The 23248-nt window shown below is 39.1% G+C and overlaps 2 protein-coding genes across 10 annotated transcripts in view; one reads left to right on the forward strand and one right to left on the reverse strand.

The window, feature by feature from the left end:
• The window catches only part of C1H11orf16 (chromosome 1 C11orf16 homolog), a 33558-nt gene extending 21195 nt beyond the window's left edge, over positions 1–12363 (forward strand). For 3 of the 6 annotated variants that reach the window (XM_070763616.1, XM_070763622.1, XM_070763596.1), the window contains 2 exons: positions 5436–6098; positions 10546–12363. In XM_070763616.1, coding sequence (XP_070619717.1) covers positions 5436–6098; positions 10546–10739 — 857 coding nt within the window. In that variant the 3' untranslated portion in view covers positions 10740–12363. Of the gene's footprint in view, positions 1–5435; positions 6099–8209; positions 10126–10545 lie in introns of those variants that run through there. The other 3 variants (XR_011560065.1, XR_011560055.1, XM_070763604.1) reach the window with 2 other exon arrangements.
• Positions 11142–22819, reverse strand: AKIP1 (A-kinase interacting protein 1). Of its 4 annotated transcripts, none has more exons than XM_070763629.1 (6): positions 22583–22819; positions 18453–18602; positions 15372–15449; positions 13351–13464; positions 12773–13000; positions 11142–11500 (listed from the first exon to the last, which is right to left on the reverse strand). In XM_070763629.1, exons 2-6 carry the CDS (start codon positions 18585–18587, stop codon positions 11351–11353), a joined length of 705 nt encoding a protein of 234 aa, XP_070619730.1. In that variant the 5' UTR covers positions 18588–18602; positions 22583–22819; the 3' UTR covers positions 11142–11350. The 4 variants fall into 4 exon arrangements, with proteins under 4 accessions (XP_070619730.1, XP_070619727.1, XP_070619728.1 ...); XM_070763626.1 differs by having other exon boundaries at positions 18453–18641; XM_070763627.1 differs by having other exon boundaries at positions 22208–22819.
• Positions 22820–23248: the final 429 nt, after the last annotated feature.

Raw genomic sequence — 23248 nt, forward strand, 5'->3', positions numbered from 1 at the left:
AGTTAAATAAATTGTTTCTTCACAATCCTGAATGTATTCCAGTTTTGGCAAGTTAAGCTGCAACTTTGCAATATTTATCTATGCCTAAAAAACAACTAAGGCTTTAAAAAATATGAAGAATCCCACTATATAGATCTTGTTTTCATTTTGAATTGATTGTTTAATTTTGGTTTGCGGAATTCATTCTTGATCCATCCCTTCCTCATGATTGCCTCTTGTTTTGGGGCAGTATATTTCCTTGTGACTCAGTGCTGTGATATTTGTTTTTATGAATGTTTTCCTGCTGAGAATTGCTTATTTTTCTCTGGACATTTCCTTCTGAGATATGTAAATTGCTCCTGCAATTGCCTCCCTCTTTTTCCTAGGAGCCTGGGGGTCCAATTTTGAAATCTTTCAATTTGCTTTCTGAAAATATTTGGAGAAGACTCAGCCTTGAATTTTCTTTAATCCAGGAAAAAAAAACCCAGGGAGATACACACACACACACACACACACACACACACACACACACACACACAGTATATATATATATCACATGTTTTTGCTGACTTTTTAAAATTAAGGGAGACTAGGGTAGTTCTATTTCGGCCTTGTTCTGGCCTCATTAGCTAGCCATACCCTTACTGGGATTTGATCCTGGGGCTTCTGCCTTAACCTCTAGGCCACAGGATCTGATCCCTTCAGCTTTGTACCAGGGAGGGGCTATATGTTTTTTTAATATGTTTTTTCTGTTGGACCACCCTGGTAGATTGAAGGAATGTCACAGCTCCTTTTTTTGCCTCTAGGCTCATCCCAGGGCCATTTTAAGGCAGTTAATTTATTCATAGCCAACAAACTATATTATATATATATATATATATATATTCGTAGATTTTCACGGGTACAGGTATGACGGTCTTGGTGTATTCGGGTTTCTTCCCGTGTAGGATTTGGAAATTTCTGGCGACGTTTCGACGAGGTCACACTCGTCATCTTCAGGCTGGTGTTTCTGTCCTTGTTCTAAGGCGAACACTGCGAGATCTGAGCTGCCTTCCTTCTATAAATACTGGTGGCTGGGTGTGGTTTGATGGCTCAGCAATTGCCTGCTGTGTAGAAACTTCCTGGTGAGTCAGTGGGGTAACAATTGGGGTCGTTGATGTAGCTGAAGTATGCTGATTAGTTAATGGTTGTTGATTAGGCGTGATATCCTGAGTAGTTGAAGTTTGCAGGCTACTTGATTGTTTTGCAATGTGTGTTCTGAGTCTAGTTTCAGTTTTTATGGCTGGGTTACGTTTGAGGGCTGGTTTCCAGATGTCTGGTAGGCGGGAGGTATCATCCTGCTTGTTCATATTTTGGGGATAGAACAAGGACAGAAACACCAGCCTGAAGATGATGAGTGGGACCTCATCGAAACGTCGTCAGAAATTTCCAAATCCTACACGGGAAGAAACCCGAATATACCAAGACCATCATATATATATATATATATATATATATATATATATATATATATATGTATATGTATATGTATATGTATATGTATATGTATATGTATATGTATATGTATATGTATATGTATATGTATATGTATATGTATATGTATATGTATATGTATATGTATATGTATATGTATATGTATATATATGTATCAATATCATTTGATACATACTGTTGTGATTCCGTCTGAGGCTCCTCAGGGAACGGCTGACCCTCTGCCGGCTCCATGCTCAGAGGGGGAGGATGAGGAACAGGAGGAAGAGGAGGAGGCCCAGGCAGACGGGGAGGAGGAATATCAGGCCGAGGGAGAGGGAGAACAGCCTGAGTCCCCCGGGGTGGAGCTCTCCCCAGCAAGCAGCATGGAGTCCTTAGATGAAAATGCACAAGCCATCATCGATCTCAGGCAGAGAAGAGCAGCACAACGAAGGGGACAATTAGCCAGGTATTTCCAGCACTAAATAGGCAACAGCTGGGTTTGGGTGTGGTTCTCCCCAGAAAGGCTGAAAAGGCAGACCCACCCTTCCTGTATTGTGGAGTATTATCTTTGGGAGTCCTGGGACCTGGCTGTGATCTTTGGCATCTCTGATTCTGGCTTGTGGCCTTGAAGGCTGAAACCTTGGGGGGAAAGGTGTGGGGGCTTATTCTCTACAGTGGTGTGTGTGCCAGCAAGAAGTCTGCTGTATTGTCTGGCCGTCAGGACTTTGCTGTGAAGCCTCATAGCCTGCCTGTTGGGAAGAACAGGTTTTTCTCTGTGTTTATTTTTCAAACTATAAAGTGCCTTTGCTTTTACCAGCGTGTCTGGCTGTTTTTTCCAGTTGGTGTTGAAGTCTGGGGGCACCCAGACAGAACACATACAGAATATAGTTGTCGGCTATGAATAAATTAACTGCCTTGAAATGGTCCTGGGTTGGGCCTAGAGGCAAAAAGGAGCTGTGACGTTCCTTCAATATACCAGGGTAATCCGACATTAAAAAAACATATACATACATACATACATACATACATACATACATACATACATATATACAGTATATATATATACACACACAGACACATACTGTATACTGCTCAAAAAAAAGGGAACACTTATACAACACAATATAACTCCAAGTAAATCAAACTTCTGTAAAAACAAACAGTCCACTTAGGAAGCAACACTGATTAACCATCAATTCCACATGCTGTTGTGCACATTCAGCTTTGTACAGAACAAAGTATTCAATGAGAATATTTCATTCATTCAGATCTAGGATGTGTTATTTTTAGTGTTTCCTTTATTTTCTTGAGTAGTATATGTCATGTTCCCTTAAGCAGAGAGTATATCAGAAAGCCATTCTTAGCCACTTATAGGCAATTGTACCTCTCCTTATTTCAGCTGTTAGTTATAAGAAAAAAACTAAATATACTGATAAATTGCCTACATCTTTATATCTTCATTACAAATTTGTAATGCAAGAGAAATTTAAGAGTTTGTGGCTTTTTTGTTGAAATAGTTTCCTCAGTTTTTCCTACATTTCCATGCAATGTCCTTATCTTTCATACAAATAAGCAGATTAGTGTAGCTCAGGATCCATGCCCAATAGCTTTCTGGTTTCAGTATCTCATGTTCCCTATTCCTTTCTAACATCATTTGGTGTTGGATTCTAAGGCCCTGGACCAGCTGTGGTGCATTCATAAGTGTCTCATTACTGTCTACTTCTGTGCATCACAGCTAGCTGTCTTGTTGTTAAGTAATCTGCTTCTTTTGAAAATATACCCTTATGCACACCAAATCCTTCCCTTTTCCTACCCCCAAACAATTTCATATTTTCGTTTGAGTTGGATATACATGGGAACAACTTTATATACTGGTAGAAGACTGTGCAGTATCTGGCAGTAGCAGAGAGAAGTAAAAATAATAGAATAAAATGCATATTGTTTAGCATTTTAAATAGTTCTGAATCTCTCCCCTAGAAGGAGCTGGAAAAAGCTTTCTGATCGTGACAAGAGCGAGCCATTTATGGTTCTAGGCATCATTTACTGAAATTGGAAAATGGCTCCTTGTTAACTAGAAAAATAATTTTATGTCTGAACAAAAGACAAAAACATTAACTGATCCAAATAATAATGATGATGATAATAATAATAATAAAAAAAAAATTATATTATATTATTAATTAATTAATAATTATTGATTAATATAATAATTAATATAATAATAATATAATAATAATATATTATTATTACTAATATATTATATTATTATTATTAATTATTAATATATATATATATATATATATTATTAATAATAATATATTATTAAAAATAGATTTGTTAAATATTTACAACTGCATATTTGTATACAGTTTTGAAACTTTTGTCTTTTTTCTTGGTATGTTTTGTTAAGTCTGAATCTGGTGGAAAGTTGTGTGGTAGTACATGTTCTTCACAAAATACCGCCTAGAGAGAATATGGAGGCAGTTCTTTGCAGCCCTGCGAGTGGGCATAAATGTAATTAAAAATGGTGACTAAGCCAAAAAGCTCTGTTGCCGAGCATATGTGTTCTCATCTCTCTCCCCCCACATTGCATATTGCATTTTAACAGAGGTTTGAGACTCACTGTTGTCTATGGTACTAAAATTGAAATGACTGCCAGTTTGGAATTGCAGTGTTTGCAAAAATCAGATATTGCAGGCCACATAGTTTAATGGCCTTAATAGGGCTTTTTGACTTAGAATATTCCATAAGTACAATATCTAAGTGAATTGGGTTTAGACGGAAATCTTTCTTTAGATTTCTCAGTTTTCTTCCCATTTGAAAAAAAGAAGAAGCATATATTCTTCTTTTTTTCCTGGCATACTTTAAAATATTTTGCGATGGGGTTTTAGATTTTGTGAAGTGATGGACAACACTGGAGTTTTGTGTATTTTTCATTACTCTGTCGTTCCCAAGGCAGCCTATTCTTCTTGGTGTGAAAAACCCATGAAAGACTTCACTGATGTCTTATCATGGGATGTGAAGCCATTTGAGGCTGCAGATGGAGAAGTTTACTGTTCTGTGAAAATAGGACACACATCCTTTAGCTACCTTGTGACTACATCTGATGCCAGCACACACACTAACCATCTTGCTAAATGAGAAACCTTTTTCCTCTGCTTAAAAAAAAAGCCTCCTCAAATCCTTTCTCATTAATGAGATGGAATAGTCAAGTATGAAAAACGAAAATAATTGTTTTTGTTTTTCAATTGTTAAGAACACATGCTTGGCATTTTTGAACAAACATTCTTTAAAAAAATATTTTCATTGATATATAAACTATAAAAACAGAATACAAAATGAAAAAAACCACAAAAAAAATAAAATAAATAAAGACATACCAAAAAACATTATGAGAAACATCTACAAAACAAATATATATTAATATCTATTGGTCCTATTATGTTAGACATATTGATTGATTTATTTATTTTTATTTATTTATTTTGTCCAATACATAATACACACTGGAGAGAAAGATATGTAATAATATAAGTAAAGAAAAGAATAGAAGAAAAGATATAAAAGTATAGGTGAATATATTTGAAAGGAAGAAAAGATAAATGAGATAAGGAGAGACAATTGGACAGGGGATGGAAGGCACACTGGTGCACTTATGCACGCCCCTTACTGACCTCTAAGGAACCTGGAGAGGTCAATCGTGGATAGTCTAAGGGGAAAATGTTGGGGGTTAGGGGTTGACACTACTGAGTCAGGTAATGAGTTCCACGCTTCGACAACTCGGTTGCTGAAGTCATATTTTTTACAGTCAAGTTTGGAGCGGTTAATATTAAGTTTGAATCTGTTGCGTGCTCTTGTGTTGTTGCGATTGAAGCTGAAGTAGACATTGACAGGTAGAACGTTTCAGCATTTCTATTCTGTGCTTTAAGATTTCCATTTGTTGTGCATTTTTAAACAAACATTCTATATATTCTTTTCAACAGAAAAAGAAGACGAGCAAATTACAGTCAGCTTTTGGAACGGCAAGAAAGCCAAACTTCCATTAGGCCTCGCTTTGTGGATTTCTTCAACGCAGTGGGAGAGAATTGTAGAGAGGATCCATATTCCCTACACAAGCAGGAAGCAGTTTGAGGGGCCTCTTCACAGGCCTGGCTACTACAATTGTTCACATGGAACTATTCCAACTTGTGCTTTGGGTGATTTTCAAAGGTGCTGGTGCACACGTTGCCCTTCTATCCGTCCTTGTAGTGATTTTCATCACACATGTTTATTGCCTGGACACAGGCAATGTGTCTCCTGTTTCTGCCGCTGCTGCTCTGAATACAGTGGCTGGTGGACACGGCCCTCTTTAGCCGAATTAACCCCTGCAGATTTTAAAAAAGAATTCACTAGTAAGCAAACACCACCAGTCTTAGCAATAGAAGCCTCTTCCAAAGCAGAACATGCTGATGTGCTACCCAGCTCTTCCTCATCCTCCTCAGTGTCTCAGTGTGAAAGGGAAAAAAGTAGGACTGAGAGCACAATGGTAGATCGTGCCATGAACACAGACTCTAGTCTTTTTGAAAACTCCACCCTACAGGAAACCAGAAGGCCAGAGTGGAAGTACTGGAAGAGAAGCCAGCCCACCTATGTTTATAAAAGCCAAGGTACACAAGATCTCCCTTGATTGATCTCCAATAGATACCTACGAGGTTTGCAGAAGGTAAAGTTACAAGGCATGTAACTCTTGCAGGGAAAGTTTGCAGATAAAGTTGGTATTACTATCGTATAGTGCAGTGTTTTTCAACCAGTGTGCCACGGCACACTAGTGTGCCGTGAGACATGGTCAGGTGTGCCGTGGGGAAATTAAACATGGGTCCCCAAACTACGTCTTCGTAGAGGGGCAGCATACAAATCTAATTAATAATAATAATAATAATAATAATAATAATAATAATAATAATGCCGGATATGGCCCGCGGAGGCCATTTATCCGGCCCACTGCCACCGGCCTCCATTCGAACATAAACATTCCCCTCACAAGTCCCTCCAGCTATCACGACAGGAAGAGTGGAGGCACAGGAAACGTTCACTGACCAATCACCTTCTAGGATTCATCCCGACCACTAGTGATGAACCAATAGCAGGCCGCCTCTCATCCACATCCAGGACGGTTCCTGCTCGTGCTGCTGTGCATTTGTCATTGTATGGCTGTGGTGAGTAGTTGAAACTGCTACTCTTCCCCATGGTCACGATTTCTAATCCTGGTCAGGACAGGAGGTAAATGTTGCCACCACTAGATGAAGCCTCAGCCTCAGCTGGTTATGTCTATCCTGATGGTGAATATAGATATTTGACCTTTTTCTTTTTATAAGAGGTCCCCGCAGAGGGTGATATACAATGCATCACAATGATATCTATATTGTATATTATTAACTATATGTATAATACATACTGTGTTAGAGTGTCATTTTGTGTTATTTTGGTTGGTGGTTTGCCCCAGGATTTTGTAAATGTAAAAAATGTGCCCGCGGCTCAAAAATGGTTGAAAATCACTGGTATAGTGGGAAGCTAGCGGAAGTGAATGAGCAATGCCAGTGGTCAGAGATGAGCGTCATCATTCCGTTTCCCTCCAAGTGCAAAGTGCACACTGTAATATGCTACCTGAATGCTAAGGGCACGAGCACTGCTGAGATGGGTGCCCAAAATGTTTACTGAAGCACACAAAATCGACCGAGTCTGAGAATTTCTTGACCGTTTTGAGATTGAAGGCGAGACTTTTCTCAACTGTATAGTGACAGGAGATGAAACGTGGACTTATCACCATACTCCAGAGCAAATGTCCATCAATGCAGTGGCACCATACCCATTCTCTTTCAGCCAAAAAATTCAAAACTCAGCAATTGGTGAGAAAAATCTTGGGCACCCATCGCACACAAATTTGGGGCACCCATCGCAGCAGCATTAATGCCCTTAGCATTCAGGCAGCGTATTACACTTCAAACCTGGAGGGAAGCAGAATGAGGGCGCTCATCTCTAATCTTCACCACAATGTCAGTTGATGATCTATTGACCGCTGACACTGCTGACACTACTGACTGCTTCCACTGGCTTCCCATTACACAACAGTAATACCAACTTCCTCTGTGAACATTCCCCACGAGAACTACGGGCTTTGTAACCTTACTTTCTGGATAACCCTCGTAGAACCTGTTGGTTTCACATACAAGATGAAACTCAGGCCACACAGTGGGTTGTTCAAATATTTCAATCCAAATATACTATGGCTTATATGTTGTTTAAATCAAACTATTGTGACATAGCCTTGATTTCTTAGCATTATGTGTAAAACCCAGTCACTGTTTCATGTGAGTGTATATTAACCAATGATGATGCACTCTGCAAGCTGGCCCAGATTTAGTAGGTTAAACTTGTCTTTTGCCTATATACCAGGAGAGAAAGACATTGTTTGCATCTACAGATGTTGTCTGATACAACTTACTGTGGATCATGCTGGCTGAGGATGCTTGGAAGTGCCATAAAGTAACATCTCAAAGATAGTAGACTCTCCAGACTTGGCCTGCAAACCAGAGATTTTTATGAATATTACAGTGTTAATGGAAGCAAAGTACTCCATTATGGTTTATGGACACTTTCATATCTGGTTTTTTTTTTAAACCACTTATACTTGCTTGGTTAGTTTTCAGAAATAACCTATTTGGATGATAAGGTGTTACCAACCATGTATGCCATCTAGTTTATGAGTTTATTTCAACAGGAAAAAGACAAAGAATGTTTTATGATGACGGAGGGCACTTCTACATGGCAGCTGTAAAGTGGTGACATTTTGTGCAGGAGTTGGCAAAAATCATGCCACCCTAAGAAGAACTCCACTTTCAACTCCTACTCAATAAAGAGAATAGGAATTTCATCTGAGCCATAAGTGGAGGGAAGAAAGAATTGGGATGGGGACCATTGCTTCTGGTTCTACCACTGCTACTAGAAGACCTATGCTGCCCGTTCTCCAATCCAATGGAATCTTTCTCCTCTGCTTCTCTTGCCCACTGCAGATTTCTTCTGCCCATCATGATTAACAAGAGAAATGAAGAACAGGCAGCAAAATGACTTTTCTTTGCATTATTTCTCCTGGCATCTAAAAGAGCCACATGCCCCATTTCCCTGGAAACAGCTCTTCAGATAGCATCCCATTAATAAACTTGTAGAAAGCTTTACTGTGAGAGGACTGGCTATAGAAACCCATGGTAAAGCCATTCCCTAGTGAATTTGATCCCCATAGTTTTCCCATTATACAGTTGTCCTCTCCCACAACTTAGCTTATTCCATAGTGAAGAAGAATGGGAAGAAAGGTACTTGTCCTACTGGGGAGAAGAGCTTAAAGTTACTGCAGAGGCCCTGGCTGAAAAGCTACTTTCATCCCACTTCCCTTACTCTATGAGAGAAACCCGGATTAAGATGACCTTTTTCTGTCTCACTTGATTTGAAAAGAGAAGCTTGAAATCTACCGCTAAAATTGGACAACCCTGAGAAAATCAAGCGGCAGGGGTTGGGGCAAAGCCTGCAGTCTCAGTTGGCCAATGGGATCAAGGCCACTCCCAGCCCAATTTACCTTGATAGGATGCACTTGAGACAGACCAAATAGCATGACTTGTTGGGTTTAAAGCTAAAAATGGCCCCTTAAAAGGCAACTGCAGACAGTCTTTTGAAGGATCAGAGGTGAGTTGAACACGATGACATCCATACATATCCTTTAAATCTTTATGCTGATGGTTTGCTGACTCTCTGTTCACAATTGGAAGATAGCATTCTAGCCATGACATATTTTTCTTTGCAAAAGCTGTTTCTGATCCTTTGGCTAAGTTTGGAAAGAGCTCCATAGAAACCTCTTCAGCTGACAATTTAAAGTTGATTTTCATTTCAACAAAAGGGTCTCAAAGCCAAACCAACATAGCTGCTGTGGTAAGAGAGAGGTCAGTTTTCACCTTGCCTGAATACATACAAAATATGCAAAGTTAACAAATGCCAACAAATTTCCTACCGAAATCCAGAGGTATATTAAAGCAGGTCAGTACTAGGTGGTGGTTATACATTATCATGCTGTCAGTCAGTTCATGCGCTTACACATTTTGGAATGCATTTTAACTTTTTTGTATGTGATGAGAGTTCTTTGGTATAGGCCAGTGATGGTGAACCTATGGCACGGGTGCCAAAGGTGGCACATGGAGCCATATCTGCTGGCACACGAGCTGTTGCCCTAGCTCAGCTCCAATCTGCATGTGTGTGCCAGCCAGCTGATTTTTGGCTCACACGGAGGCTCTGGGATGGTATTTTTGGCTTCCAGAGAGCCTCTGGAGGGGTGGGGGAGGGCATTATTACCATCCCTAGGCTCCAGGGAAGCTGTTGGAGCCTGGGAGGGCAAAACACGAGACTACTGGACCCACCAGAAGTTGGGAAACATGTCATTTCCGCCCTCCAGTGGCCCTCCCAGGGAATGCGGAAAGCTGTTTTCGCCCTTCCCAGGCATTGAATTCTGGGTGTGGGCACTCATGCATGCACAAAAGTGCGTGCTCACACTCTTTTGGCACCCGAGGAAGAAAAGGTTTGCCATCACTGGTATAGGTAGGTCTGCCACAATTGTTTCTAAGACCGAAACAATTAAACCAATTTTTCACTTTCCATCATTTCACTGAAAATAGTCATTGGAGTCAACTAATAATTTTTCATTTTCCAGGACCTCACTGAAAATAGTCATTGAACTCAACAAACAAGCAATTGTTGCTATTTTTAAGAGAATCTCACCAAAGGAACCATATTACTGGTAGTCTAATTTTATTCATGTTAATAACCAATCAAGCTAAAGCAGATATGGGTTGGATAAATACCTTTTCTAGGCATTAAAGGCCTTAAAACAGAACTAGTGATATGGCTGAGCTCACACATTATGCTAAGGGAAAAATCACATTATGATTTGCAGGGCTCATCTATCGAGTCTTTCTCATGGATCTCAGATACTCTGCTTGTGGATTTCTGACATTTTGTAGAGTCAAGTTTCTTTTTCAACCTCTCAGTTTATAATTGTTATAATATCATCTGTAGGAGCCAACATTGTCAGTAGCAGCTGCAGAAAAGGAAGAGATGACAACAAAGCCATTTCATCAACAGTTGGATTTCCACCAATTCTGTTCAACCCCAGTGCTATATTTGAAACCATTCAACAGTGTCATCAAAGGCATCTTTCAATGAAGAAAATCTTGAGCCATGGAATTACTAGCTCATCATGGGGAGATTGATTATGTATACAATTGCTACCCCCCTTTTTCTTTCAGGAAATCAAGATGGCACTAAACAGTAGCACTTTTTACAAGGTTCTCTTAGCTATTTCATAAGTTCTTTTTCCCATGCTACTGAAATCCCGAACAACACCAGGATAAAGTAATTTTGAAGTCACTGTTTTTTAAAATTTGAGACTAGTCATGTCACGAAAAAATAAAAGGGCATCAAATCAATATGCTGCTAGCCAAAAGGCTTTGTACTAAACATTAGATGCTGATGAGTATAATGGATTTAGTCATTTATCTTCAGCCAAAATGTACAAATTACAGAGAAGCAAAATAAAATTAATTTTCCCTACTCCACTCTAGCAGTACCAGAATTTTAGGTGAACAAAACAGAGAGTACTGTAGAATCAAGTGTTCGTAAGAAAGCAATATCATTCTCACAATTTATTAGGTACAAAGAATCACATAGCACAAAAGTAAAAATACATTCATGATTCAAATTGCAGCAAATGTTAATCAAGTTCAAGCTGTAGCAGTTAAAAAGTAAGGTAGATTAGAATACTCAACAAAAGGGTAAATATATTATGTATGAAAATATGACACTCCAGACATCAAAATTGATTTTAATTGTTATTCTTAGAAGGCGATAAATGTAAAACCAGATTTATGCTTTCTCCTGGCTCAACATTTACTAGGTGTGCTTCTTTGATTGTGTCATCATATGACGTTGTGTTGATTACGTATGAGCCAGGTGACACTTCAATGAGGATCTCCTGCAATGAACAACAACAAAAAAAAACCCTTCAATTTTAAAACACAAAAACAAACTTCTGCATCAGGAGAATATTGTTCTTAACAAACAAATGAATTACGTTTAGTAGCATTGTGTGGAAAAGAATTTACTCTACTGATCAATCTATCAGAGCTGAAATATATTAGTTAAAATCTACTGGAGAAAGATAGTAACAGTTCATCAGAGATTAAGGCAGCAATTGCCCTGGCAAGTTCATTGTTGAGTTTTCAGTCCCAAATCTATTATACACTGCTCAAAAAAATAAAGGGAACACTTAGAAAACACAATATAATTCCAAATAAATCAAACTTATGGGAAATCAAACTGTCCACTTAGAAACATAGAAGACTGACGGCAGAAAGAGACCTCATGATCCATCTAGTCTGCCCTTATACTATTTTCTGTATTTTATCTTAGGATGGATTTATGTTTATCCCAGGCATGTTTAAATTCAGTTACTGTGGATTTACCAACCACGTCTGCTGGAAGTTTATTCCAAGGATCTACTACTCTTTCAGTAAAATAATATTTTCTCATGTTGCTTTTGATCTTTCCCCCAACACTGATTGACAATCAATTCCACATGCTGTTGTGCACATTCAACTTTGTACAGAACAAAGTATTCAATGGGAATATTTCATTCATTCAGATCTAGCATGTGCTATTTGAGTGTTCCATTTATTTTTTTGAGCAGTACAGTATATTATATTCCAACCCATTAAATCACTAGAGTACACATAAATATTACATGTTTATTTCAAGAAATCTTTCAATCTGTATACTTTATATTCAATATCTTGTAAGTAGACTTTTAATGAAGTAATACAAGATTTCCTCCCCCTCTTCTCTTGATTTTGAAAGTTTGTCTCAGTGTGTGTGTATTTGTATATACAAATGAAAATTATTGTATCTGCAATTTTGTGGATAGGTTAAAAACTGGTAATGAACTATACAGGAAAATGCAAAATGCATTAGCCTTAACAATCCAGCTCTCAGTGATTTTAGTCACTGGGATGAGTGGGTGCTCCATCAGTGGAGGTTTTCAAGAAAAGATTGGATAATCATTTGTCCAGGATGATGCAAGGACTTCTGCCTTGAGCAGGAAGTTATCTCCAAGATTCCTTCTAGCCCTATAATTCCATGACTCTAGTCCGCAGGCCTAATTGCAAGGAACATTAGAAAAATATGATTTAGCAATATCCAGATGCCCATAGATTCCCCATCATACAATTTAATGCAACTTGATACTTGCTTCTGATTTAGATGGCTGAGCTGGAATTAAAGCAGTTGGTTCTGTTAAAGCAGTTGCTTCGGTTTTGTGACATACAGGCTTTTCCATTCCCGGAACATTTTGCTTTTCCATTCCCGGAACATTTTGCTTTTCCATTCCCGGAACATTTTGCTTTTCCATTCCCGGAACATTTTGCTTTTCCATTCCCGGAACATTTTGCTTTTCAACTATTGGAGCATTTTTCTTTTCCTAGAGAGAAACACATTATAACTTTCAAGGGACTAAGTTCAGGCTATATAGAAGCCATCATATTGCCCAAATCATAAATAACATTACGCAGGAGTAAATGCCAGAAGGTATCAAGGATACCCATCAAGAATTGGGGGCAAGCATAACTTTGTAAAAACAATATCTCTCTGACCTCCCTCATAATTTCTAGAGAAAGAAAAATGTGGCATTATATAATGGAAGGCCCAATGACTCATTCACTCAAGTCTTGCTTTTAAAATCCTGACTAAAGAGACTACCTACATGGAAAATTCAATTGCCCTTGAAAAAACAACTCTGCCTTTGAGGAAAGCAACATTCAGGACACCTACCTGCTCTTCAAACGCTCTTAGCAATTTTTGAGATGCTTCCCTGCTGTGGTAGCGAAAAATATGTTCAATTTCATTCTCTCCAAACTGAAATGGTGGTACTGAACAGTAGTATCTCTAAAGGAAAGATGTTGATGAAAAAGGGATTACTAAATCCGTTTTGTGTACATGAAACAATTTAAAGTATGTGTGAGGTTCAAAGCAACCCTCCACATTCACCCCTCTATTTAAATCCATGTTGTTGTTTTAATGCTCAAAGCCAAGTCCTGTTGAGACCTGATGAGCAACAAACTCCTTGGCTCTGCTTCCACTTTCTGCTTTCAGAAGAGCAAATGGAAAAGAAGCTTCTTTATTTATTCACCAAACCTATGTACCACCCATCTCGAATTCTGTTTTAGTGACTCTAAACCAGAATTCATTTCTGTAATAGGACACTTGCATCCTACTCTAGAGCTGGATTCTTCTTGAAATGAGAACAATGATCCATTATTTCTGGAGTATCTATCTATCTATCTATCTATCTATCTATCTATCTATCTATCTATCTATCTATCTATCTTTCTTTCTTTCTATCTATCTTTCTATTTATCTATCTATCTACCTACCTACCTACCTACCTACCTTTCTATCTATCTATCATCTATCTATCTATCTATCTATCTTTCTATCTATCTATCTTTCTATCTATCTATCTATCTTTCTATCTATCTATCTATCTATCTATCTATCATCTATCTATCTTTCTATCTTTCTATCTTTCTATCTATCTATCTATCTATCTATCATCTATCTATCTTTCTATCTATCTATCTATCTATCTACCTACCTACCTACCTTTCTATCTATCTATCTTTCTTTCTATCTATCTATCTATCTATCTATCTTTCTATCTATCTATCTATCTTTCTATCTATCTATCTATCTATCTATCTATCTTTCTATCTATCTATCTATCTATCTATCTATCTATCTATCTATCTATCTATCTACCTACCTACCTACCTACCTACCTACCTACCTATTTTGTGAGCTGCCCCGAGTCTCCGGAGAGGGGTGGCATGCAAGTCTAATAAATAATAATAATAATAATAATAATAATAATAATAATCGTCATCATCATCTATCTATCAATATTGAATACACATATCTGCAGTTCAAAATGAATGGAATGATGTAATAGGTAGGAAATGCAACTAAAACAGCTACATCAAGGCCTTAGAAATGCTTTAAGGAAGGGCCTGAAACTATGTGGGCAACATCTACTAAACTTTTCTGAGGGCAAAATGAACAAAATACCAAAAGAAAACAAAGAATTCTAAGCTCTTGTAACTCACAAGATAATACAAAATAAAATATATTTATATTCTGCATTTTCTTCCAAGCAATGAATTTTCTAATACAACCAGCAGAAGTGACACAAATGAAACAGAAGTTTGTCCTCAAAAAGAAAACAGAGATTGTGTAATCTTATTTCACAAGGGATAGTTTAACATAATACATCCCGATTTTTTCAGAAATTAAAGTAATTGTAACTGTTACTTGGTTGGGATTGTAATTGTTTATGTTAGCTTTTCAAAGGGCTGAGTCAAGATCACCAGTCTTTTCAGTATAGAGCAGTGTTTCCCAACCTTGGCCACTTGAAGATATCTGGACTTCAACTCCCAGAATTCCCCAGCCAGCGAATGCTGGCTGGGGAATTCTGGGAGTTGAAGTCCAGATATCTTCAAGTGGCCAAGGTTGGGAAACACTGGCATAGAGTAAGTCACAGTTCTGCTCTGAAGGGTTGAAGAACGTTTGGGACAAGATGGAAGACGCTACAGGGACTAGAGGTGAAATAATTAAAAACAACTTTTGCCCTCCCACTTTCCAGGGCCTTTCCTGGGTCTCAGCCTTTTTTATGAATGGGAACAGACTAAGCTTTCACTAAGAAAAGGCCATGCCTAAATTTAGCCCACAGAAAAACCCATCACAGAAGAATCCCTTTATGTCAGAATGGCATTTTGCCTCTTTATAGAACTGGGTACCTCGCACGCTGCAGAGATACAGGCCAGGTGTTCAACAACTGCAGCAAAAGCAACTTCAAGAGAAACGTCATCATCTCCCTGTTGTCAAAAACAAAATGTTACTATAAAATGTACATGCAGAGGCACATGATGTAAAGAAAAAAAAAACATACAGTGATACCTCATCTTACAAACGCCTCGTCATACAAACTTTTCGAGATACAAACCCAGGGTTTAAGATTTTTTTGCCTCTTCTTACAAACTATTTTCACCTTACAAACCCATCGCCGCTGCTGGGATGCCCCGCCTCCGGACTTCCGTTGCCAGCGAAGCACCCGTTTTTGCGCTGCTGGGATTCCCCTGAAGCTCCACTCTATGGGAAACCCCACCTCCAGACTTCCGTTGACAGCGAAGCACTTGTTTTTGCGACGCTGGGATTCCCCTGCTGGGATTTCCCTGCAGCATTGCAAAAACACAGAAGTCCAGAGATGGGGTTTCCCATGGAGGGGAACCTTAAGGGAATCCCAGCAGTGCAAAAACGGGCGCTTCACTGGCAACGAAAGTCCGGAGGCGGGGCATCCCAGCGGCGGCGATTTCACTGATGCTCCCTTCGCTGGGAAACCCCACCTCCAGACTTCTATTGTCAGCGAAGCGCTCGTTTTTGCGATGCTGGTATTCCCCTACTGGGATTCCCCTGCAGCATTGCAAAAACACAGAAGTCTGGAGGTGGGGTTTCCCATGGATGGGAGCCTCATGGGAATCCCAGCAGCGCAAAAACGGGCGCTTTGGCTGACAAAAGGGGTGAATTTTGGGCTTGCACGCATTAATCGCTTTTCCATTGATTCCTATGGGAAACATTGTTTCGTCTTACAAACTTTTCACCTTAAGAACTTTGTCCCGGAACCAATTAAGTTTGTAAGACAAGGTATCACTGTATTATGATACAGAAACAGCCCTCCAAAATAGGAAGCCAACTACATATGGCTTGATTGACACATCATTAATATATAGTCTCCTTTAAAATGCTACTCAGTGTCGCTTTGTCATGTTTATATGCAGATATTGCTATACTAAGTATGTCTGTTTTATTGAAGGTTTCTGCCTCATCTGAATCTTATCTTTAGCTATATGGTCAAGATGTGATTATTTATTTAGAAGAGGGTCTGTGTAGAAAGTTGTTAGAATGTCTAGGTAATATAATAAACCTTCAACAAACTGTAAGTAGAGTTAATGTAGCAATGAGGGTTAGTCAGTCAATGAATCAGACTTAGTACAAATATTATTATATACAGATAGGCAAAAAAACAATAGTAGTTACACAGTCCAATATCATACACGTATAATCCTAATAATGATTTACAAACCAGGTTATCGTGCACAGCAAGTACAGTATACACACAGCAAATATAAATCTCTCTAGAACAAACTCCCCTAAGAGGAACATGGTTGGTTCCCTATTATAGAAACATAGAAATATAGAAACATAAAAGATTGGCGGTAGAAAAAGACCTCATAGTCCATCTAGTCTGCCCTTATACTATTTCCTGTTTTTTTATCTTAGGATGGATGTGTGTTTATCCCAGGCATGTTTAAATTCAGTTACTGTGGATTTACCAATCACGTCTGCTGGAAGTTTGTTCCAAGGATCTACTACTCTTTCAGTAAAATAATATTTTCTCATGTTGCTTCTGATCTTTCCCCCAAATAACCTCAGATTGTGCCCCCTTGTTCTTGTGTTCACTTTCCTATTAAAAACACTTCCCTCCTGAACCTTATTTAACCCTTTAACATATTTAAATGTTTTAATCATGCGCCCCCTTTCCCTTCTGTCTTCCGGACTATATAGATTGAGTTCATTAAGTCTTTCCTAATAGGTTTTATGCTTAAGACCTTCCACCATTTTTGTAGCCCATCTTTGGACCTGTTCTTATGGCCAATCGGCACATGTCTCTTAAAGGTACAGTATTAAACTTACATTGTTAGTCTATGTATTGCAACACCCAACATATTTACATACAGTATACTAACAAAAGCAACAGGCAGCAGAAAAGACAGAGTCCCCTTTATGGATGAATCTCTGAGATATTTAGAGCAACAACAACATTTAGAAAGAAAATAGCCCAAATCCCTTTGCAATGAATGTAAGGGTAGTCTTGAATGGGAGAGCTATTGATAATCTTGCTGGGTACTTAATGAGAAAACCTGGCAGTCAGAAAGAGTCTGTAGTTTGATGCATCAGTTCCAAATCTGGCTGAAGTCATTTATTATGGTGTCCCGCACAAACCTAGTTAGAAATGAAAAGGTATCCTATGCAGCTATTGTGTACTCCTAGCTCTCGAGGCAAATGTAAAAATTCACGCAAAATGGTTTAAGTCAGAAATAGTATTCATTTCTATTTGTTGAAATATTTTAGCTGCTTCTCATGATGCTTTTTAAACCAAAACAAGCTACTAACATTGCTTGCTGTGAGACATAGCATTTTCTTCCTTTTATATATGAAAAGATCCAATTTGAACTAGTCAAACAGTGGTTCTCAACCTTTCTAATAGTGCAACACCTTAATACAGTTCCTCCTGTTGTGGTGACCCCCAACCTTAAGTCTACATCAATTCTCCCAGACCTTTCATCTGATTGGCAGGAAGGTCAGAGGGATACTCCCACTGTAAATGCCTGATTGGTCGGATTGTAAAAATATGTTCCAAGGCGCCAGAATAGAAGCTTTAGTTCCTAACACTAGGGGAAAATTGTCTTTTCCCATGGTCATAGGCAACCCCTGTGGACCCCCAAAGGTTGAGAGCCACTGGTTCAGTGGTTAAAGCACCAAACTATAAACCAGGAGACTGTGAGTTCTAGTCCTGGTTTAGGCCCAAACCAGCTGAGTTACTTTGAGTCAGTCACTTTCTCTGGGCCCAACCCATCTCAGAGGATTACTGTTGTGTGGAAAATAGGAGGAGGGTGGAATATTCGAAAGGTACGCTGCTTTGAGTTGTTTATAAAAATAATAAAAGTGGGATATCAATCAAGCAAACACAAACCTTGTCCAGCAAAGAACTCGAATCCAGGCACAGGCCTTAAGGCTTATTGGTTACAACCAACCCTTACCTGAAAGGTCCTAATTTGATGAGGAGGAGGTAGGTGCCAGTACAATTTCCGTTTTTTTGCTCGCTCCAGAACTTGCTGAGAAAGTGCTGCTGTACGCTGCATGCGATGGTTCACATTTAGTCCGTGAAATGCCATTCCTTGAATTCAAGCCTTCAGAAAAGTTGCTCAAGTCAGTCAAGAACAGCAGTGCTTGAGAAAAGACAAGGGATTGTCTAGCTAGCCAGCCAATTCTCTGATTCCTTCTCTCCTTCCACCAGTTTTCAGCCATAAATGTTATTCTACCTCACTTGCAAGGATATCTTTCCCAATCATTCATTTCCCACATTCAAACTCTTTTCTCAAGCCAGCCTTCTCTCAATACAAGTACTTTTCTTTAACAAACTATTACAAAGTTATCAAGACAAAAAGAGAAAAAAATCACTTGGTATACATCAGACACACAAATTCATTATGATTCTCCAAAATGTTGGCACAAAAATGACCAGGTTTGGGACTTGCTGAGGCCTGTTGCAGGCTGAAATGCTATTGGTTTGGCCAGGTCTGGGTATACTGGTAGTGGCGACTGCCGGTGGCCCAGAGAACCAGTAATGGCGGCAGCACAAAGCTCCGCCTACTTGCCTGGATGTTGCCATTTTGTTGTTTTTAACCCTCTGTGCATGTGCAAAATATTTTGTGTATGCACAGAGGGTCAAAAACCACACACATGAGAGAGAAGAGAGCACATGCACAAAACACACACTTCCAACCGGTAGGGAAAGTAAGCAGATTTTACTGTTGCTTTATAGAACTTTTATTCACCATTCCAGTTTGCTCACTTTCTTTTCCTGCATATAAAGGCAGAACCACACTGGCAAGAAAGAAAGAAAGTTGTATCTGCCATTTGGCCTCTCCCCACTGCTAAACAAATCAGCCAAAGTGACAAGAAGCAAGAGAGCTACTGACAATAGCTAGTTCAAGGCTACTGTATATTTTTGCTACTTGATACAAACCAGCTGTGATTTCCTTTCTTGACAATGTAAACATGATACAATTTGTATATTACCACTAATACTGCAAGCCAACAACAGTGGTTGGTAAACTTTGACTTATACTTTAGTATTGCATGTCAATCATTATTTATTCAGTAAACCATGGCTGGAATAAGTTATGGTTCAGTTGGTACATCTGAATTATTATTATTATTATTATTATTATTATTATTATTATTATTATTATTATTATTATTATTTTTAATTAGATTTGTATGCTGCCCCTCTCTGTAGAATCAGGCCTAAAAAAGAACAGAATTAACTGTTAATCAAACTTGAAATATACTCCAGACTGACATAGCCCCTTTAGGTTTTGACCCTAAATACATTTTGCTTGGAAGCCTACCCATTAAAATCAGGAAAATACTTTTCTCAGATAAGTATCCTGTTTCACTTTTTTCCACATTATATCATCTGGAGGAGATGCTTCTGTTACTAGTTTTGACTTTTGGGATACTATGTGTAACCAATGCATTACCCTGGTAGAATTGAAAAAAGTTACAGTGCATCTCAATTGGAAGTACAGCTGAATTTATCAAAAGAATACACTGAAACTGTCTCCTTTGTGGCCTCAATAGGCATCTAAACCTTGCACCTGTTATTTTGAAAAGAGACCAAGTCCTACAAATGTAGGGTGGGGTAGGAGCTCTGATATTTAGACAGTTCCATGCAGACATTATAATGCAACTCTTGAAACTACACAACAATGCCATCTTTAATTATTATTATTATTATTATTATTATTATTATTATTATTATTATTATTTATTAGATTTGTATGCCGCCCCTCTCCGCAGACTCGGGGGGGGGGCTCACAGCAGTGATAATACAATATACAGTAAAAAAAATCTAATATTAAAAGTCTAAAATAACAAATCTAACATTAAAAGTCTAAAAGCCCCATTATTTAAAAAGCATACACACAAACATACCTTACATAAAACTACATAGGCAAGGGGAGATGTCTCAGTTCCCCCATGCCTGACGGCAGAGGTGGGTTTTAAGGAGTTTACGAAAGGCAAGGAGGGTGGGGGCAATCCTAACCTCTAGGGGGAGCTGGTTCCAGAGGGTCAGGGCCACCATAGAGAAGGCTCTTCCCCTGGGTCCCGCCAGCCGACATTGTTTAGTCGACGGGACCCGGAGAAGGCCAACTCTGTGAGACCTAACCGGCCACTGGGATTTGTGTGGCAGAATGCTGATTACCCAGAAAAAGAATGCAGCTAGTTCCTGCCATTATAAAAAACTGTTCAATATATCCTACCCTAAGTGTTAACTTCTCTTGGAAACCCAACATACAAAATGTTACAATTTAGGATGACAAAATTACAATTTTGGCTAGTAACCAAATTGATTGGCAAACTTCTAAACAAGGAATTGCTTTCTTCATTGTACAGGGTCCAAATAGGCAATTTCCGACACACACACCACAAAACTAATTATTGTTGGCTAGTTGTAATATCACACTACTAACCAGAGCATACAAAAATTTTGCCAGACTAATCCTTGAATACAGCTCATCTGGCTCACATGGCATTTTCAACATAAATATATTATAAAGTGTCCAGAGATACTTTACGAAAAGAGCCCTTCATTCCTCTATTCAGAATACCCTATGCAACCAGACTTGAAATCCTAGGCTTAGAAAGCTTGGAGCTTCACCACCTTAAACATGACCTAAGCATAGCCCATACAATCATCTGCTACAACGTCCTTCCTGTCAACTACTACTTCAGCTTCAACCACAACAATACACAAGCACACAACAGATACAAGCTCAAAGTAAACCGCTCCAAACTTGACTGTAGAAAATACGACTTTAGCAAACTAGTAGTAAATGCCTGGACTCACTACCTGACTCTGTATTTTCACCACCAAACCCCCAAAACTTTACTCTTACACTATCCATTGTTAACCTCACCTGATTCCTAAGAGGTCAGTAAGGGGCATGCATATGTGCACAGTCCCTCTCCTAATGTTTCCCTCTTATTAGTACCAATAACATGTATATTGTTAAACAATGTCGTTTGGCGGGTCCCAGGGGAAGAACCTTCTCTGTGGCGGCCCCGACCCTCTGGAACCAGCTCCCCCCTGAGATTAGAATTGCCCCCACCCTCCTGGCCTTTTGTAAACTCCTTAGAACCCACCTCTGCCGTCAGGCATGGGGGAACTGAGATAACTTCCCTAGGCCTATATTGTTTATGTTGTGTGCATGTTTTTTAAATTATGGGTTTTTAGTTTTAATTATTAGATTTGTATTGTACATTGTTTTTTCTATTACTGTTGTGAGCCGCCCTGAGTCTACGGAGAGGGGCGGCATAATAAATGAATGAATGAATGAATGAATGAATAAATAAATAAATAAACAAACAAACAAACAAACAAACAAATAAATAAACAAAAAACAAAAACAAAACAGTGTTATATCTTTTTATACTACCAATACGTACTTGACAAAATAAATAAATAAATAAATAAATACTGTATAACCAAATTATGCTAAATGGGGTGAAGATCGAATAGACCGTGGTAGGCAAAGTTGGCTCTTCTGTGACATGTGGACTTCAACTTCCAGAATTCCTGAGCCAGTCATGCTAGCTCAGGAATTCTGGGAGCTGAAGTCCACATGTCACAGAAGAACCAATTTAGCCTATCCCTGGAATAGACTATTAAACGACCTTCGCTCAAAAAGCACACCCGCGCCATCTGCTGGCAGCCTTAAGAACTTACCACTGAAACGCGCCCCTTGAAGACGGCGCCGCTAAGACAGAAGCCGTGAAGTACACAGCAAAGCCCCAGGAACGGAAATGAAGGCGTTGGGGCGCGTATCTCCTCCGCAAAAGCCCCTTTCCCCGGGAAATGCTGGCTCGCACTTTCAAATGCCACAACGACTGAATAATAACTACCCGACGTCACCAGGGACGGCTACAAGAAACGGCTCCTTCCCTCAAAAATTCTATCCAGGGCCAAGGGCCACTTGTAGTAGCCGCAGCCCGGACGAGGAGGGAGGGGCGTTGCTTTGGCGGAACAGCCATTCGTGGCGTCACGGCCCGCCTTCTTCCTTTCGGAAGCTGCTCGGCGGTGAAATGAAAAGAGCCGCTTTACCTGTAGTGGATACTTTTAGGAAGCCGCGTGTTTAGGCTTGAGGTCTTGAATTGGTTCGGCGGAATGGCGGCTCGGCCGGAATAACAGAGGCACTTGGCAATTCTCTGGTTAGATTAGCACGGTACCCTCGCGTTCACCGTGCTCTTTCTTGCATATTTAAGCGGGGGTGAGGTGTCCTTGCTGGTTCACTTCGTAGTGAGCACGTGTTCCCGCCACTTCCTTGGCATCCTCTCAAAAAACTGGGATGGAGCAAAGAAACGCCTCTCCGGCAACAAACAGAAAAGCCTTAAAGTAGAATAGAGTAGAATCAGAATAAGAATTAGAATAGAATTAGAATATTTGATGATTGATTGATTGATTGATTGATTGATTGATTGATTGATTGATTTGTATGCCGCCCATTCCCGAAGGGCTGCTTACAACAATAGAATAGAATTAGAATAGAATAGAATAGAAATGGAATAGGGATAGAATTACACTGCTCAAAAAAATAAAGGGAACACTCAAATAATACATCCTAGATCTGAATGAATAAAATAGTCTCATTGAATACTTTGTTCTGCACAAAGTTGAATGTGCTGGCAACAAAATGAAGTTGATTGTCAATCAGTGTTGCTTCCTAAGGGGACAGTTTGGTTTCATAGAAGTTTGATTTACTTGGAGTTA

Source organism: Erythrolamprus reginae, chromosome 1 (genome assembly GCF_031021105.1).
Source record: "Erythrolamprus reginae isolate rEryReg1 chromosome 1, rEryReg1.hap1, whole genome shotgun sequence".
Lineage (NCBI taxonomy): Eukaryota > Metazoa > Chordata > Lepidosauria > Squamata > Dipsadidae > Erythrolamprus > Erythrolamprus reginae.